The 18,639-nt window shown below is 42.2% G+C and overlaps 1 protein-coding gene across 1 annotated transcript in view; it reads left to right on the top strand.

Moving 5' to 3' along the window:
* PNKD (PNKD, MBL domain containing) overlaps positions 1–13,262 on the top strand; it is a 21,513-nt gene extending 8,251 nt beyond the window's left edge. The window contains exons 3-10 of the mRNA XM_027873713.1: positions 3,703–3,818; positions 4,101–4,213; positions 4,925–4,983; positions 6,054–6,146; positions 6,720–6,883; positions 7,368–7,454; positions 8,259–8,374; positions 10,773–13,262. Coding sequence (XP_027729514.1) covers positions 3,703–3,818; positions 4,101–4,213; positions 4,925–4,983; positions 6,054–6,146; positions 6,720–6,883; positions 7,368–7,454; positions 8,259–8,374; positions 10,773–10,946 — 922 coding nt within the window. The 3' untranslated portion in view covers positions 10,947–13,262. The remainder of the gene's footprint in view (positions 1–3,702; positions 3,819–4,100; positions 4,214–4,924; positions 4,984–6,053; positions 6,147–6,719; positions 6,884–7,367; positions 7,455–8,258; positions 8,375–10,772) is intronic.
* Positions 13,263–18,639: the final 5,377 nt, after the last annotated feature.

Below are 18,639 nucleotides of genomic sequence, written 5' to 3'. Positions count from 1 at the left end.
GGGGTGTCGTTGTGATCTCAAGGGTGGGGGAAGTTTGCAGGGGAGAGAATAAGGGAGAATGCAAAACCCTCTCCAGCTACCGGAGTCTCTGACCTGCTTAGCTAACCACCTAGATTAGTCACGCTTGGGTAGAGAAGAATAATGGAAGGACCAGTGGAATAGGAGTGAGGACACCTGGGTTCCATCCAGCCTCTATCACCAGTGCGAGGAGTCAGTTTTCTCATCTAGAAAAGTTAAAGGTTTGGATCAGATGAACAGGAGTTCCAGGGAACAGCCAAAATATAAAGATAAAAGAGTAGTAAGGAAATGGGAGAAGAATATATAATGACTGAGTCTGGAAAAGCAAAGGTTGGATGGGGTGTGATTTGTTGTACAGAGGTCGGTTATTGTACTAGTATTGTGGCATATTGTACAGGGATTAGTTATAATTTAGCTCCACATAGGGAAGATAGGAGAAAAAAAAATGAATCAGAGGGCAGAGTCAAAGGACCTGGGGTCAAATCCAAACTCTGCTACTTAATGCACCTTTGACCTTGGATAAATCAGTCTCTGGGCCTCACTTTCCTCATCTGTAAGTAAAGTAGACTGAACCTCTAAGGTGGCTCTAAAACCGTGATTCTATGAAAGGACAGGAGGAAGTGAAGTGGTTAGGAATAAGGAAAAAAAAATTTAATTAAATGTTTTTTCGATTATTAAGCATTTATTTTTTCTCACTCTCTCCTCCTGAAAGAAAGAGAAAGAGGGAGAAAAGGAGAGAGAGAGAAATCAAGAGAGAGAGAGAGAGGGAGAGAAGTAAAGAAGGAAGGAAGGAAGGAAGGAAGGAAGGTAGGAAGGAAGAAACAAATAAACTCAGGCAACAAATAAGCATAGTTAAGCAAAACAAATTCCCATATTGCCCATGTCCAAAAAAAAGCGCCTTGCTCTGTGTCTGAAGGCCATCATCTCTTTGTCAAGAAGAGCTGGGTAGGGGCAGCTAGATAGTACAATGAATAGAGCACTGGCCCTGGAGTCAGGAGGACCTGAGTTCAAATCTGGCGTCAGATACTTGACACGTACTAGCTGTGTGACCCTGACCAAGTCACTTAACCCCATTGCCTAGCAAAAAAGACAAAAAAAAAAAAAAAAAGAAGAAGAGCTGGGTAGCATACTTCATCATTGGTCTTCTGGAATCATGGTTGCTCATTGAATTGATCCCCATTCTTAAGTCTTTCAAAACTGTTCATTTTTACATTTTTTTTTTTACGAGGCAATTGGGATTAAGTGACTTGCCCAGGGTCACACAGCTAGTAAGTGTCAAGTGTCTGGTTTGAGACCCAGTTTGAACTCAGGTCCACCTGACTCCAGGGCCAGTGCTCTGTCCACTCATTTTTACATTTTTAATGTTATAGTAAAAATTGTTCTCCTGCTTCTACTAAATCTACTCTGTATTAGTTCTTACACATCTCCCAAGGTTTCTCTGAAACCATCTCTTTCTTCATTTCTTCTACAACATTGGTGTGCCATCACATTCATATACCTTAATTTGTTCAGTCATTCCCCAATTGATGGGAACCCTCTTAGTTTCCAATTCTTTAATTCTACAAAAAAGAGCTGTTATAAATATTTTTGTATACATTGGCTCTTTGAAAAAGAACTTTCTAACAAAAGGGATATGAGACGGTGAAATGGAGAATGAACAGAAGGTGTGAGATCCCTTTGGCTCTAATCTACTCTGATTTCAGCTATGAGAGGACCATATGGAGAGAGGGGAAGCAAGGAGTAGAGGAGGCTTCCTGTGTTAGATAATAAACAAAGCTGTACTTAGTCATTCCATGCTTTGAGTTCCTCTGTCCCATTTCCATTAGCTCATCATGATCCCTTCTCTTTCAGCTTTACCAAATAGGTACACATAGCACAGTAGATAAAGTGCTGGGCCTGGAGCCAGAGAGACCTGAGTCTAACCTCAGGCACTTACTAGGCTGTGTGATCCACAGCAAGTCACTTAACTTCTGCCTGCTTCATTTTTCTCATCTGCAAAATGGAGGTAATAATAGCACCTCCCTCCTGTTTAGCCTGTTCTTGCCTTCTCCAGATGGAAAGATCCTTTCTTCTGTTCTTCCCTATAACTCTATTCTCCATATATCTCAGCTCTTCCCTTTGCTTCATGTCCCTGTGGCCTTTTACCTTTCATCAGTGGAGCCTCGGACAGCTAGACACAGTCACTTAATGAATGATTGTTGACCACCAGTTATGTATAAGGGGCTGCGCCAGTTATGGTCGGGAAAAGAATAAGACTCAATCCCTCCCCTCAAGGATCTTTCATTTGTGACAATAATGAATGACCCAAATTTGAAAGCAAAAGAGAGAACTTTAGAATGTCAAAGTCGGAGTGTATATTTGAGATTCTCCAGCTCAATGAAGGCTTCATACATGAAATTTGCAGAAGTGCAAATAACAGGACCTCCCCAAGGAGGTCAAGGAGAGAGGGAAAGGAACCATATGTTGTATCAAGAAGCTTGAAACAAAATGTGTGCCTATCACTTAGGGAATGTCAAAACAAAATCATGGCATGTGAATGTAATAATATTATTATTCAATAAGAAATGATGAAAAGGACAGATTCAGAAAAAAAAAAAAAGACTTGGGTAATGGGCCAGGCCTAGCTTAGGCTGGGCTGGTAGCTCAGGTCTGAGATTAAAACAAAATAAGATGCTCATAGTTCATCTAACAGCTAACAAAAAGAGGTTTACTTAGCCACAGCAGGGAAAGGACATTCAGAGCAAGGAAAGGATGTTCGTTGAGAGTACTATGTCGATTCAGTTAAGTATGGATTCCTGGTGTTGGTCATGCTTCTGGTTTGCTGGTCTGAAGCCTCAGAAAGGAGCTTCTGATTGCTTTGAATGCTTTTCTACTCAGGCGACAAGGAACCTACGTTAATGGCCCTCGTCTTAGACCCCTGAGCCAATCAGGTGCTGGGGAAAAGGAGAATAGGGATAATATTGCCAAATTTATAAAGAAGGAAGATGAGACTAAAGAGAAGGGGAAGGAGAAAGAGAAGGAGGAGGAAAGAAGTGGAAGAAGAAGAAGGGGTGGTTAGGTGGTGCAGTGAGTAGAGCACCAGCCCTAGGGTCAGGAAGAACTGGGTTCAAATTTGGTCTCAGACACATGACACTTACTAGCTGTGTGACCCTGGGCAAGTCACTTAACTCCATTGCCTAGCCAAAAAAAAAAAAAAAAAAGATAATAATGATATAACATCAATGCAACATTTTTTAAAACACCAGAAAAGGAGAAGGAAGATCAGAAGGAGATGAAATCAAAAAATTGTGTTATATTCAATAATATAGCATATTAGAACTGTGTTAAATATTACAACTGCATTAAATTCAATATGTACTTTAAAATATATAATAGAACTTCATAGTTTCATGTGCAATCTTATTCTGTTCTTTGGACATCCAAATATTCAAATTTGTTGATGTTTATCAAGTTTATTAAAATAAAAAATGAAAAAAATTTTAATGCCAGACCACATAAAGGCCTGAGACTAGAATGAGAGGGGCTAAAAAGGTAGAGTTGGAAGGAATAGTGGTGGGAAAAAGAGGCTGGGGAACATTCATGTGGGACAGGACAAGAAAGAGACTGGCTTGCCTAAAACAAAGAGTTGGTGTTGGGAAGCAGCGAGGAAGAAGAAAAAGTTCTTTATTTTTCCTGATTCTTCAGATACAACCTGTATGCACGCACCTGGCTGGGTTATCTCTTGTACCGGAAACAGCTTCAGAGGGCGCGACGTCGCTATCCAGATGGTCACTCAGCTGTCCAGCCCCGAGTCTTTAATGGTAAACCAGATCCAACCTTGGGGCTGACCTTGATCTCTTCCTCTTCACCCCTATCCCTGCCACCCCTCTGTATGTAAATCCTATTCCATTTGATTAAACCTTACTTAAGTACCTACCACATACAAGACAAAAATGAAGCCCTCCCTGCATTGAGGCAACTTGAATCCTACGCTCTTTCCAAACTTGGCCTCCAGGGGGCAAGGGGAAATTTCCACCTTTCTATACTATCTCCTAGTCCTCCTCCTTCTCCTGACTCTCAGCGCTGTCTTTTTACCTCTCCAGGAGTGAAGGTGTTGCCCATTCCAGTTCTTCTTGACAACTATAGCTACCTTATCATTGACACCCAGTCCAAGCTAGCTGTAGCTGTAGACCCTTCAGATCCAAGGGCTGTCCAGGTGAGAAGGTAGTTGTGTATGGGGCCAGGTGTATAGGTCCCCATTGGATTTGTCCAATATTTTAATTTATCTGCCTATTCGTACCCACACTCACATCTTTAGATGCCATTGGCCCCCAAGGGGAGGGATGGGGGGGAGGTTGAGGATGGGGAATCGGAGTATCTGGATTCTACTCATTGCCTCAGATACTGGTGCCTAACTGTACCCAAAGATGGTAGCCCTTTCACTCTTCTCCAACTTCTCCTACCCCTTCCCTTCCCTCGTCACCCATACCGTCCCCACATCCTTTTCTACCTAAGGCAAGAGATCTTTAAGAATTATCTGTTATTTTAATTTATTTATAAATATATTTTATTTTTAAATTTAAAATCAAAATATTTTAAAGTTAAAAATAAATTTTTAAAAATTATAAATTATCTGTTATTATCTCTTGGTGGTCTAAGGCTCCTTTTCAGCTGTTGGTGGACATTATGAAGGGAACAGCAAGTAGTTCCATTCAGGACAAGGAGAGGAGATGAGACAATAAGGAGGGTAAGGGGTGGGACTGGCACATAATCATGCCAAGAGCTCTCCCTTCCCTTACCCCCCACATACTCATGATGTGGAGGAGTTGAATGTCTCCTGTCTTATGCCTCTGCTTAGTTCTCTCCCTTTGTTTCTCCTTGTCTCTTTTCTGCTCTTCACTTCTGCGTCTCTGCTTCTCTCCCTCAGGCCTGCATTGAAAAGGAAGGGGTCTCCTTGGTTGCCATTCTCTGTACCCACAAACACTGGTAAGGGGACTAGCACAGGAAGCCCAGAGGGCCTCCCTTTCAGGCCTTCCCTCCTCCCCCCCCCACCCCAGCCAAGCCTTGTCCTGAATCGTGCACTTCAGGTCAGTAGGCTCCAGGGTGAAACACTAACAGTCAACCACCCATACACAATTGACCAGAAATGGCTGGAAATAACAGGGGGATGGAGAAAGAAATCAGGCTGGGATGGGGGAGGCATGGGATGACTTGTCTTTCCTTTAGGTCTTGTTTCAAATGGTACTAGATAATAACAATAATAATAATAATAATCACTCATATAGTGCTTTTTACAAAACACGTTACAAAATATTATCTTATTTGATCCTCACAACAATCCTGGGAGGTTGGTGCTGTTATTATCCCCATTTTACAGATAAGGAAAATAAAACCTGATAAGGTTGTGACTTGCCTAAGGTCACACAGGTAATAATTGTCTGAGGCAAATATTCAAACTCAAGTCTTCCTGACTTTAAATCAAGCTCTCTTTCCACTGCACCACCTAACTGCCTCACCTAGCTAGACAAGGGAAAGGGAAGCCACAGGGATGGACAGTGAGAAAGGAGCCAGGGGTGGGGAACTTGCAACCTCGAGGCCACATGTGCCGCCCTTTGACTGAATCCAAACTTCACAGAACAAATCCTGTTAATAAAAGGATTTGTTCTGTAAAACTTTTGGTCTGGACCAAAAGAAAAAAGATTCTAATGAGTTTGAGCTGTTTCTTTTTCTTAAATCTTGAATCTTTCTAAAATGCATGTCCCCGGGGCAGCTAGGTGGCCCTGAAGTCAGGAGGACCTGAGCTGAAATCTGCCCTCAGACCAAACACTTGACACTTATTAGCAAGTTACTTAACCCCAATTGCCTAAAACAAAACAAAACAAAACAAAACAAAAAAAACCCACAAGAGCTAAAATGCATGTCCTTCCCTGACTCAAAAACTGGTTACAAGACTCAAACAAGATGATACCTATGGAAATGCTTTGAACTTTGTAAAATGCAACCCACACATAAGCTGTTATGATTTCTCTGTCATTGCCTTGCACTCTGCCCTGTAGGGACCACAGTGGGGGCAACAGGGAATTGAGACGGCATAATAGAGGATGCCGAGTCTACGGGAACCCCCAGGATGGCATTGCTCACCTCACTCAGTAAGTAATCTCCTGAGCTACTCTTCGACTCCCTTTCTTCCAAGTCTTTCTCTCAAGTCAAGACTTTAAAGAACTGTATTCCCAGTCCAAGCTAGCTGTAGCTAGCCCCCCACCCCCCACCCCGAGCCATAGTCCACTTCCTTAGTGGGCATTCTGTTTTTCCTCTTTCCCCTTCCTCCTACCTGCTGCTTTTCCCACCCTGCTAGGCTTCTGTAGCCCTATAGGCACTCAGTTAAGCAGAAGAGGGACTTGATACTCTTTCCCTGCTTTCTCCCCCTACCTAATTTTTCCACCAAGTGAGCCCTTGATAGGCAGGCCCCAACACATCCAGACCACCTCCGTGCCCTAGGACTAAGTACTATCCCTTCTTCCTTCTCATCAGTCCTTCCCCAGGACTTTTGGAACAAGAGTTTAGGGCTCTGAATCAGAGATTTTGAAAGCCTGGGTGACATAATCTGCTTTCATCCAGGAACCCCTCTCCAGAGTCTACTGCCCAATTGTCAAGCAGCAGTGAGAGTGGAGAAGGTTAAAGTGCATGCTAATGTGTTTCCTTCTCTATTCTTCCTTCTCCAGTCCCCTCTGTCACCGGGATATGGTGAGTGTGGGGAGGCTTCAGTTCCAGGCTCTGGCCACCCCAGGTCATACCCGGGGGCACATGATCTATGTGTTGGATGGAGAACCCTACAAAGGCCCCTCCTGCCTCTTTTCAGGGGATGTTCTCTTCCTCTCTGGCTGTGGTGAGTCCCTCCCTCAGATGGATGGGTGTGAGGGATGGGGTACTGGTGAAGGGAGAGAGACTCCTAGAGAAAAAGGGGAGGGGAGCCCCTGTATTAAGAGGAAGACACAGGGCCAGAAAACCAAAGTGAATGGTAAAGGTTCCCAGGGGTCCATGAGGTTAGCCAAAGGATGCTCCTGACCAAATAATGGAAAAGGACTACAAGTCCACCATATAATGTAGCATAACAATTCACTCAGTTTCCCCTAATATCTAGTAAAGAAAAGCAAGGCACAGAGGAGACAGGAAAATGCCTGCCTTGGAGGTCTTGGCTCCCCGGATCCCTAGATGAAGTTTATAAAATTGTATAAGGGGGAGGAGATTGGGGAAGAACAGAGGGCCAGGTAGAAGAAAAGAACCAAAAAATGGTGTGGTTAAGCCTTCCAGATTAGTCTGCTCCATGCCCTCACTGTATGTCCCATCCCATTCTCCTCTCTTTCCCCTAGGCAGAATATTTGAAGGGTCACCTGCAACTATGTTGAACTCGCTGGACCTCATCATGGGCCTGGGAGATGATACCTTGCTTTGGCCTGGTAAGGGAATCACTGCTGTCACGCTATGTGTCTTTACCTATCTGTCACCCTATCTTTACCACTGCATTTCCTTCTCCCTCCATCTGCCAACCTGGGGGCAAGGAAAACCGTCCCCCGAGTTAGAAATATTGTCTATATCAGATATTGGATACAAACGGGCCCAGAGAGAAAAAAAAAAACACATAACCTTAGAACGCAAAACCCCAACTCTGAAAGAGGTGATTGTAGTCTGGGTTTGCCAGCTGAATCTGCAGCCTGGATGGCACATTTGAAATCATTTGTCTCCCCTGACTCACCCCTTCCTAAGCAACTGGGATCATAATCTTCCTCCTCCTCCAGACCCAGTATCCTAACACTTCCCACCTAGCTGATTTAGCAGCAATAGCAGCAACAGGGAGAACCTCAAACATTCTGCTGGAATATATCCAGAAGAGATTGCCTAACTTGGTTATGATGGGAGGGAGGTGCACTCAGAACTGGCTTCTGATTAAGGAACCCAACTTAAGGTGTGCCTAATAGCCACAGCTCCATGAAAGACACAGTCTCAGATTTTCCAGAAGGAAATCAGTGTGAGGTACAATTTCTGATTGTCAGTGTTGCATATTAAAGAGTGGGTTCTCTATTGGTTGGAACTGGATCTTAAGACCCGCTCTGGAGAGGCTGCCTATGGCTCTGTACCTGTGATTCTCACCTTGATCCCCCTCCTCCCAATTGCCCAGCCACGGACTTCTGAGGGGAGGCGAGAGTTGGCACCCTTTTCTTATCAGGTGACACGCATCCTTATTTCTCTCCTGAATGGGCCAGGTCATGAGTATGCAGAGGAGAATCTGAGCTTTGCAGGTCTGGTGGAACCAGAAAACATGGCACGAGAGAAGAAAATGCAGTGGGTTCAGCAGCAGCGCCTGGAATACAGGAGCACGGTGAGGAGGGAAGGCATGGGACAAGGCACTTCCCAGGGAAGTGAAATAGTAACAGCATTTGTAGTGACGTGCCTTTTTAGCCCTTCATAGTATTCAGAGCACTTCCTTAACAATTTTCCAGGGGGTGAGGTAGGGTAATTTTATCTCTCTTTCACAGACAATAAAGTACTTTCCTCGTTTTACCGGTGTTAACTGACTGCCAGAAAGGGAAATGACTATGCATATGGTCATTGATGGAGTCAGGTCTTCTAGCTCTCAAGCCCAGTCCTTTATCTAATCTGCCAGCCCAGCTCGTCAATGAAAAAAAAATTACAGCTCACCTCCCCACTCTGGCTCTCCAGAAGTACCAATTTGCTTATCACCCTAGAAAGCACACTAGACTTGGCATTAAGAGATTTGGGTTCAAATCCTGACTTGGCTAATTACAAGAATCTATGCGACCTCATGGAATTAATTCAATTCAATAAATATTTATTAAGCCATTAAGCACTTCCCTTTTGCCAGGCACAGGGCATATAAGGATAAAAATGATACAACCCCTATAGACACAATAGTGTATAGTCTACTGAAGGGGATATGACATGGAAACAGGTCAATTTAATGCCAAGTAGGGGAGTATTATGTAAGGGAGTTAACACATTCTCATCATCATCCTCATTTTAAAGAAGAGGAAACCAAGGCTCTGAGAGATAAGCTCCCACAGTTAGCATGGAGCAAAAGTCACTTTTTGTCCCTCCAAAAATAAATTTGTATCATGCTGTATTCTTTCCAATGGCTTTGATATCTCAGGTGAGCCCACATATATCCTTTTAGGTGGGATGACAGAAAGAGAACACATAGCCATCCTTGAATTTCAGTGACCAGCCCCATATGACCTGCATCCTTGGAGTATCAAGAGAACTGGCAGATATGATTTTGGAATCATTGCCAGTAATCTCTGAAAAATCTTGAAAAGCAGGAGAAGTACTCCAGGATTGGAGAAGGGAATATGACCTGATTTTCATAAAAGGAAACACAATCTAGTGTGTAACTGTAGGCCAGTGAGCTTAATTCCTGCAAAATTCAAGAGCCCATTATCAAAGGAACGGTTACTGACCATCTAGAAAAGGAATTGGTCATCATAGTGATCCAGGATGGCCTCATTAAGAAAAGGTCAGGGCAGACCTCATTTCCTTTTTGGACAGATTTCTAAATTGGTGGAACAAGGGAATGCTATAGGTATGGTTTTCCTGGATTTTAGCAAAGCATTTGACAATCTCAAACTGTTCTTAAAGGATAGAGATCTTATAGGATCTTATAAGACGGAGAGATGTGAGCTAGCTAACTTACAACTGTGTGAATTTTTAAAAGGCTGAACAATCAGAACCAAAGAATAGGTATTAATGAGTTGATGACAATTTGGAAAGAGGTCAGTAGTGGAGTGCCCCAGAAATCTGTTCTTGGGCCTGTAGCCATCTTTATCAATAATTTGTATGACAACATAAATGTTCAGGTGATACAAAAGTGAAAGGGAACACTACTGCATTGAATGAGAGAATCAGAATCCAAGAAAAATTCAACAAGCTGAAACAATGGGCCAAATCTAATCAAATGGAATGTAGGAGAGATAAATGTAAACTCTTACCCTTGGGTTCAAGAAATCAATTTCACGAATACAAGATAAGGAAAGTGTGGCTAGATAACCACAATTCATTTAAAAAAAAAAACTTTGCTGTTATAGTAGACAGTAATCTAAATGACTCAAAATAGCCGCTGAGAAGCAAAGTGTTCTGCTCGCTCCTGGTTAGAAAACATCTGGAGTATTGTGGCACCACATTTTAGGAAAGATACTGATAAGCTGGAGAGCCTCCAGAGGAGGGCAACCAGGCTAGTGAGGATAAGCTGAAGGAACTGAGTATGCTTAACCTGGGAGAAAGACAACTAAGATAGAGACAAGGAGGAGAAAAAGACCAGAAGAAAAACAAAGTTGGGAGGATTGCTTGGGGAGGACCATGATTGATGTCTTCAGATATTTGAAGGGCTTTCAGGTCAAAGAGAGATTAGATTGGATGTGCTTGGCCTGAGAAGGCAAAACTGAAAGCAGTAGGTGGAAATGGTGGTGAGGCTTGATATCACAATAAACTTAACAATATGAGTGATCCAGAAGAAGAATGGAGTGTCCCCAAAGGTAGCAGGTGGCCCCCTTTTAGAGTTCTTTAAGCAAAGGTTGGATGACCACTTAGATATGTTATAGAAGGGATTCTTGTTCAGGTATGACATTTGGTGATGTGGCATAATAATGACTTTAATTACAATTACATTGGGTTCCCCAACTCCAAGCCCAAGTTTCTTCAAGCCCAAGCCCTCTTCAAGCCCAAGCCCTGCATGCTAATGCTTTCTATTGTCTCACTCCCCACAGTGCCCATCGACAATTGGAGAGGAGAAGACATACAACCCATTCCTGAGGACCCACTGCCTTGCTCTTCAGGAGGCCTTGGGACCACTGCCTGGCCCTGGCGGGGATACTGGCCCCTCAAGAGCACGACTGCTTGAAGAACTTCGAAGGCGCAAGGATCAACACAAGGGCAAATGATACCCCCATTTGCTGGGGTCCCTTTTAATTCTTCATTCTCTTCCTTCCCTATCATTAGTACATTTGCCCTTCCTGATATTGCCTCTCTCCCTCTCATTCTGATAGAAGAGGGAGCAGAAAAAGGCATTAACTTTATGGCGGACTTCAAAAGGAGGGTGTGGATGGAAAATGAGATCTCTAGGGAAAGGGGGCTGGCCACAAATGATGGGATTCATGGGTGGGGAGAAGAAGAGAGAAAGGAAATAAAGAGTATTCCCCCCTCCCTCAGCTCCTACTGCTATACCACCACCACCCCTCCTTAGTCCTGGGATGTCCTTGAAGGTAGGTTGGGAGTCTATGAGGAAACTGGGCAGTTGAGGTCTTCTGGGTCAGCCTGTCTATCTTGAGCCATCTCTGCTATCCTAACCTCTGACCTCTACCACTGGAAGCCTCCATCCATACAAACCCTGGCTGCCCAGTGCTGCTTTTTCCCACTGTAGACTCCAAATAGAATCCAGTACCAGAGGAGGCAGGAGGAAGGAGGGTCAGGTGAGATGAGGGCATCTGTGACTTAGATCTGGTCCTCTCTAATCTCTCCCTTTGCACTCTCCCTCCAGGGAGTTTGAAATGAAGTCCTTCAAGGGGATCAGCTAACGTTGGGCTTCTTTTGGAAAAGATTGTGGGGTTCAGTGTCTGTCTAGCTTTGGTTGTCCCAAAATAACCCCCTCCCCTCAAAAACAAAATCCCTTTGTCCACTGGTTTCCCTGGTACCAACACCTCCTGACTCTTTGGAGTCAGTCCCAAAGACCAAAAGAAAATAGAAAGGCGAGGGAATCATCCCTTTTTACATGTAGGTGCTCCTCTTCCCTTGACTGTATTTCAATGTTTCACCCCCTACCCCAACTCACAAAAAGAAAACGTTGCTTTAGAAGACCACCTTGCTTGACTACAAACCCAAGACCCTACATGGGCATTGCTGAAGTTCTTAAAAATAGGGACCTGCCCGTTCTAGTAGGCGTGACACATTTCAGCATCAGGAGCCTCTAGGGGTCATGCCGACCAACCACTTTGCCTTCGTCTGGGCTGGTGGCCCCTCCTTCAGAGAGACCGCAGAGCTTCTCGTTCCGGTTGTCTCCTGCTTCTTATTCATGATAAGTCTTCATCTCTATCGAACCTAAATACTTCCTGCTGGACTCTCAATCTATTTCCTTCTGTCTTTCATAGAGATGGAAAATACCTGGAAAATGAAATAACCCTTCTGACTGAAAATCAATTATTGGCCACCCTCCCCACTTCCTTACCATTTTCTTTTGCTAGACCTCTGATTTCATTGGTATAATGAGCTCCCTAAGAGGGTACTCCCTTTCCCAATGCAGATGACTACCTGCAACGGGAATAGTGTTGAGAGTTGGCTGGGGCATCCAGCCAGTATGTGTCAGAAGCAGAACCTGAACTCGAGTTTTCCTTAACTCAGAGGCCTGTTCTCCAGCCACTTCTGCTTTTCTTTTCTTTTCTTTTTTCTGCTTTTCTTCTTTATAAATATTGACTGGTTAATGATTTGGTTGGTTTGGTTTTTTGTTTGAGAGAGTTAACGATCAACTCCCCTTTACTTAAGTAGGACTATAGCAGTATTAATGACAAGCTTGAAGTGATAATAATTTTTACTTGACTAGAGTGAAAACAATGTGGCAAATTTCCATTTTTCTGAGCTGTCTAGCTTTTAAGGTTTAGGTTAGCCACTTTTATCCAAACCTCCAGAATAATCCATCATTATTGTTTTAAGACCAATGGTTCACATGGGCCAGTGTGGTAGTCCAGATACACCTCTGCCCCTTCTGAAGACAGGCTGTCTGCTGTATACAGGAAGATCTTCCTTCCTAGTATTCCTGCCCTGCCCCTTCTCTATAACCTCCTGTATCTGAAATTTTACTTGGTATAAACTCAGAACTTTCCAGCCAATTCTGGCTTACTAGCCTGAGGGTGGGAAGTCAATCAGACACCCCTGCCGGAGAGCTTGACCTTGTCTCTCTTCCCCCTCCCAGACCAACCCTGTTGTTTGGGATGGCCCCAGGTGTGCCCAATACAAGAGCATCATCAGGTCCGGAGGGCGCCTCTTTCTGGACCCCCTTATTCTTGCCGCAACCTAATCATCATTGTACCAGACCCTATGCACCCTGTCCCCTCTGGTGTTTCTTTGCCTAACGTGTGACTGTGATCCAATTGTATCTTTGTGCTCCGAGTTCCCTTATTTCTCCGCCTGTATCGCATTAAGCCGCTAGCCTTCCCTTGTGAGTTAATGTATCCCTAATAAAAGTCTCTATATATTTTTTGCATTAATAGCTGTTCTTTCTTTTTCAAAATTCCTTGAAGTCTCTATAATGGATGCCCACAACAAGCTTCCCGTGTAATGTCAAGAGTTCTAGACAGCTATGAACGTCTTGGATAAACTGCCTGTGACAGTTATGGAAGGATGTCAATAGTCAATGATCATTTCTTAAGCACCTAGTAAGTACCAGGTACTGTGCTAAGTGCTGGAGATATAAATATGAAAAAGACAGTCCCTGCTCTCAGGAGGCTTACAGTCTAGTAAACAAAATTGTTATTCAGTCATTTCCAACTCTTTGTGACCCATTTGAGGTTTTCTTGCCAAAGATACAAGAGTGGTTTTCCATTTCCTTCTCCAACTCATTTTACAGATGAGGAACTGAGGCAAACAGGGCTAAGTGACTTGCCCAGGGTCACACAGCTAGTAAATGTCTGAGGTTAAATTTGAACTCAGGTCTTCCTGACTCTAGGCCTGGCACTCTATGCACTGTGCCATCGAGCTTCCCTACTGGAGGGAAACAACACAAAACAAAGTTGAAAGTGTGGAGGGGGAAGTGATCCAGTGAAGGAGCATGGTAAATTCAAAGACATCCAAAATGAGTGCAGCCAGGTGGGATATGATACATCTAAGGAGAAACATGGACAAGAGTCACATCTCCATTGAAGACTCAAAGTACCACCACGACGATGAGGTTGCACTTCTGAAGACCAGTAGGGATTAGGTCTAGAGCTCCCATCATTCAGTCCTCTCCCTGGTCCTCCTTCCCTTACTCATTATTCCCATTCAATAGCATCGGTGCCCTAGGCTTCTTACTTTTGACCTTGGTTCTCCTACCTTTGCTTCTCCCTATACTCCAACATCATCCGCTTAGGACAAGCTCATCCTAGCTCCTGAGACTACAATTAGCTGATTTGTTCAACTCATTATATTAATGCTAGGTGGCCCAGTGGATAGAGTATAGGGCCTGGAGCCAGGAAGACTTATCTTCATGAGTTCAAATCTGGTCTCAGACAGTAGCTGTGTGACCCTGGGCAAGTCACTTAATTCTATTTGCTTCAGTTCCTCATCTGTAAAATGAGCTGATGAAGGAAATGGCACACAACCCCAGTAGCTTTGCCAATTTGGGATCACCAAGAGTCAAGTATGATGCAACAACACTAACTAGTATACATTGAATAAGATAATAATAGCCAATTCAAATGACCTTGGTGTAAAATATCTCTGGTACCCATTGAAAATATGTGTGTATATTATATATGCATGTAATATGTATATGTGTATATATACATATGCCTATGTATACACATATAAGTATATGTGTGTATATATGCAAAAGCATAGATATCTCTATGCAGATTTTATATTTGTGTGTGTGTGTGTGTGTGTGTGTGTATGTACAAGCGCCCATCTCTACACAGACAAAATCCATTCTAGGAAAATCTATCATTCATTTTAATAGTGTAAATTATGGAGCATTCCTGGACCCTCCACAAAAATTATCCCGTCACTTTAATATGCCCAAATAGACATGGTAGAAGGGTGGATAAAGAGCCAGCCACAGAGTTCTAAAGATCTGGGATCAAATTTGACCTCTGACACATACTGGCTATGACCTTGGGCAAAGTCACCAGATTTCTCAGTGCTCCCATGAACCTAAGTCTATAAATTTCAGAGCAGACATTCATATATATTCATGGAGGGAATTTCTTCCCTCAGAATTCCCTACCTGGATAACATAAGATCTAATCTTTTTTTTAAAATGTATATAGAAATGGAATTAGGGTTAGAATTAGAAACAGAATAAGAACTAGAGTATAGAGATAGGATTCTTCAAAAAGTTATATTTGATCATTAACAGAAACAGAAATCAATGTTCTGGGACTTGAAGATACTTGAAGCACACTCATTCATTGCTGGTGGAGTTAAAAACATGTAAAACCTTTTTAGACAGAAATGTGTCAGTGCACTTTTAAAGTTACCCAAAAAGTCATCCTACTCTTTGTCTCAAAAATTCCATTGTCAGGGCAGCTAGGTGGCGCAGTGGATAGAGCACTGGCCCTGGAGTCAGGAGAACCTGAGTTCAAATCTGGTCTCAGACCAAACAGTTGACACTTGCTAGCTGTGTGACCCTGGGCAAGTCACTTAACCCCAACTGCCTTGCAAAAAAAAAAAAAATCCATCGTCAGGAATGTACCCTGACAAGTGTCATCAAATCTAAAAACGATCTATGTGGTCAAAGAATTTCAAAATAACATAGGTAATCACACACACACATACAGAAAATCCCAACAATCCTGGAAACAACCTAAACGCCCAACAGGGGAACCACTAAAAAAAATTGTGATACAATAATGTAATAGAATGCTACTTATAAAATGGGCAAAGCAAAAAAAAAAAAAGAGAGAGAGAGAGAGACAGAAACCAGAAGTAAATATTAACTATAAACAAAAAGTAGGTGAAAAGGAATGAATAAAGAATTCTCGTGAGTGACTAAAAAAACTTTCATGATATTTCATCACTTGAAATTAATGAATTTAAATGTAAATACTTTGCAAGTTTGGCTGGTTGTAGTGATTTTCAATGTTATTTTTATTCTTTTTAATGTCCACATTAGTCATGTTGTTGAAAGAAGAAATAGAACAAAAGGGAAAAACCACAAAATAATTTTTTAAGTGAAAATAGTAAGATGGACAACTTTCAATATCATACATAATAGTTAACATAAAGACTTTTTTGAAATGAAAAGTTATTGCTATATATTTTGAATCCTCTCCTATGTTCTGCTGTGCACATAACATTTTTTTCTTATTTTATATTTAAGTTTATAATGTTTCTTTTTTGCTTATTACGTATTTAAGCTTTAGCATTTGTCTAAAATAAAAAAATTAAGAAAAAAATTAATGAAACAGAAAAAGAAAATAGTATGCTTTGATCTGCATTCAGATTCCATAGTTCTTTCTTTGAATGTGGATAGCATTTTCAATCATGAGTCTTTTGGAATTGTCTTGGATCAATGTTTTTAATTAAATATATATATTTTTTTAAATTGCAAGAATATTGGGGGGAGAACATCTCTTTTCCCTTAAAAGGTTGTTGACCTCTGACCTTGTTGAATATTGACTGAACCAATCACTACTTGTTTCATTTCCTTGGGTCACATATTGTGATGGTATTTAGATTGGGCAAGGAGATTGGGGTGAGGCTGGTGGATGGAGAAATAAGGGAAAGTAGCAAGGTGAAATGTGACCTGTGTGTCTTAGGGTGGATGATATCGGGGAGGGGAGGAATGTCACTTGATGCCTCCATGTGGTAGGTTACAACCAAAGTTGGGGATGGGGTGAAGGTTCGGAGCGGGGGGAACCTCTTCTGAAGCTAGTAGGGCAGTGACCCCTAGTGGGCAGTCAGCTTCAGACATCAACAAGACTGCTTTCAAGTGAAAAAAGACCTTAGAAACAGAATGCTGGAATGTGAAGAGTTTATTTGATGAATAGAGAAACTGAGGCCCAGAGACATTCAGTAGCTAATCACACATTTAACTAGGGGTAGGTCCCCTAGGTATGATTTTTACAGAAATGCAAAGGAAGAGACCTGTAGAGATCATCAGTCTCCTCTTCACAGCCACCCCCTTAGTTCAGGCCCATATATCACTTTTGCTAGGACTATTGTACTAGACTACTAATTATGCCCCAAGTTTCTAGTTTTTATTCTCTCCAACCCATCTTCCCCACAGCTGCCAAAATACTCCTCCTAAAGTACAAGTCTGATCTTGTCACTCCCTTGCTTAAAAATCTTAAAAATCTTCTTGCCTCTAGAACCAAGTACAAAATCTTCAGATTGGCATTTATAACTCTTTACAGTCTGGCTCCAGCCTACTTTTCCAGTTTTGTTACACATCACTTCCCCTTATGTCCTTTGTATTTTAAAAATTATTTATTTTTAACATTCATTTAAAAAAATTTGAGTTTTAAATTTTCTCCCTACTTGTGCCCCTCCCCCACCCACTGAGAAGGCAAGCAATACATCAATTATACGTGTGAAATCATGCAAAACAGATTTCCATATTAGCCATATTGCAAAAAAAAACCAAACACAATAAAAAGTAAGAAATGTAAAGTGAAAAAAGTATGCCTCACTCTGCACTCACATTTTTTCAGATTTCTCTCTGAAGGTAGAGAACATTTTTCATCATGGGTCCTTTGGAATTGTCTTGGATCATTGTATTTATCAGAGGAACTAATTGTTTCACAGTTGATCATTGCTGCAATATTGTTATTGTGTACAATGTTCTGGTTCTGCTCACTTTACTTTGCATCAGTTTATATAGGTCTTCCCGGGTTTTTCTGAAACCATCCTTCCTATAGTACAATAGTATTTCCATCATGATCATATGCCACTTGCACAGCTGGAAACGGTATTTGTGAAAATACATTATAGTAACCAAAGAACAAATATTTGGATCCTTTGCAGAGATGGGTGTGGAACAAGGCATATAAAGAATATGATGGCATATAAACCATGTAATGGTCCCTGGGTGTAGAACAAGGCATATAAAATCAAATTGTTTCAATGTATTGGTTGGTTTTATTGAATTTTTTTCTCTTCTTTTTTCTTTTAAATTATTGTACAGTATGGTTCTCTGGGAAGGGTAATCAGAGGAAAGGGAGAAATTTAGGTAATATAAAAACCAAAGATATCAATAAAAACCGATTTAAAAAAGATTCTAAAGGTTCCTTCAAGGGTCCAACAGAAAGGCTTTCCTGATCTCCCTAGTTCTTGGTGCCTTCCACTCAAAACTACCTTGTATCTATCTACCTTGTATATACCTTCATATGCATAAACATGTTATCTCCCCCAGCTAGATTATAAATTCCTCAAGGGCGAGAAGGCTTCACGAGGCTTCACGAGGCTTCACTTCTCTATTTGTATCCCCAGTGCCCAGCATAGCACCTGGTCCAAAGTAGGCGGTTAATAAATGCTGGTTGATGGAGTGACTCCCCTTAGTTGTTGGGGGGCTCTCTCCCTCTTGGAATTATCAGGTATTTTATTTGTTGTACCGCCTTCCTCAGTAAAATGTAAGCTCTTTGAGGACTAGGAGTAGGTTTGGGGTTCTCTTTGAATCTCTGGCACCTAAGACAGTACCTTCCACGTATTAAGTGCTTGATGAATGATTTTTGGATTGGGTTGGTTGATATCCCCTACGCACTCACACACACCCCAAACAAGGAGTGTCAACCACCCAGTATAGACCAGCGTGGCTAACTGAAGCGTTAATAGCTCAGCCCACGGTTTCCCTCCGAAGTGAATTTGGGAGCCGTGCTAGAAGGGTGGAGTAAAAGCAGGGTGATATTGGATGACGGCTCCTTTAAGAGGCAGTCGGCTGCCGGTTGC

Source organism: Vombatus ursinus, unplaced genomic scaffold (assembly GCF_900497805.2).
Source record: "Vombatus ursinus unplaced genomic scaffold, bare-nosed wombat genome assembly UNPS02014802.1, whole genome shotgun sequence".
In the NCBI taxonomy this organism is placed as follows: Eukaryota; Metazoa; Chordata; class Mammalia; order Diprotodontia; family Vombatidae; genus Vombatus; species Vombatus ursinus.
This window is presented reverse-complemented; position numbering and strand designations above follow the sequence as displayed.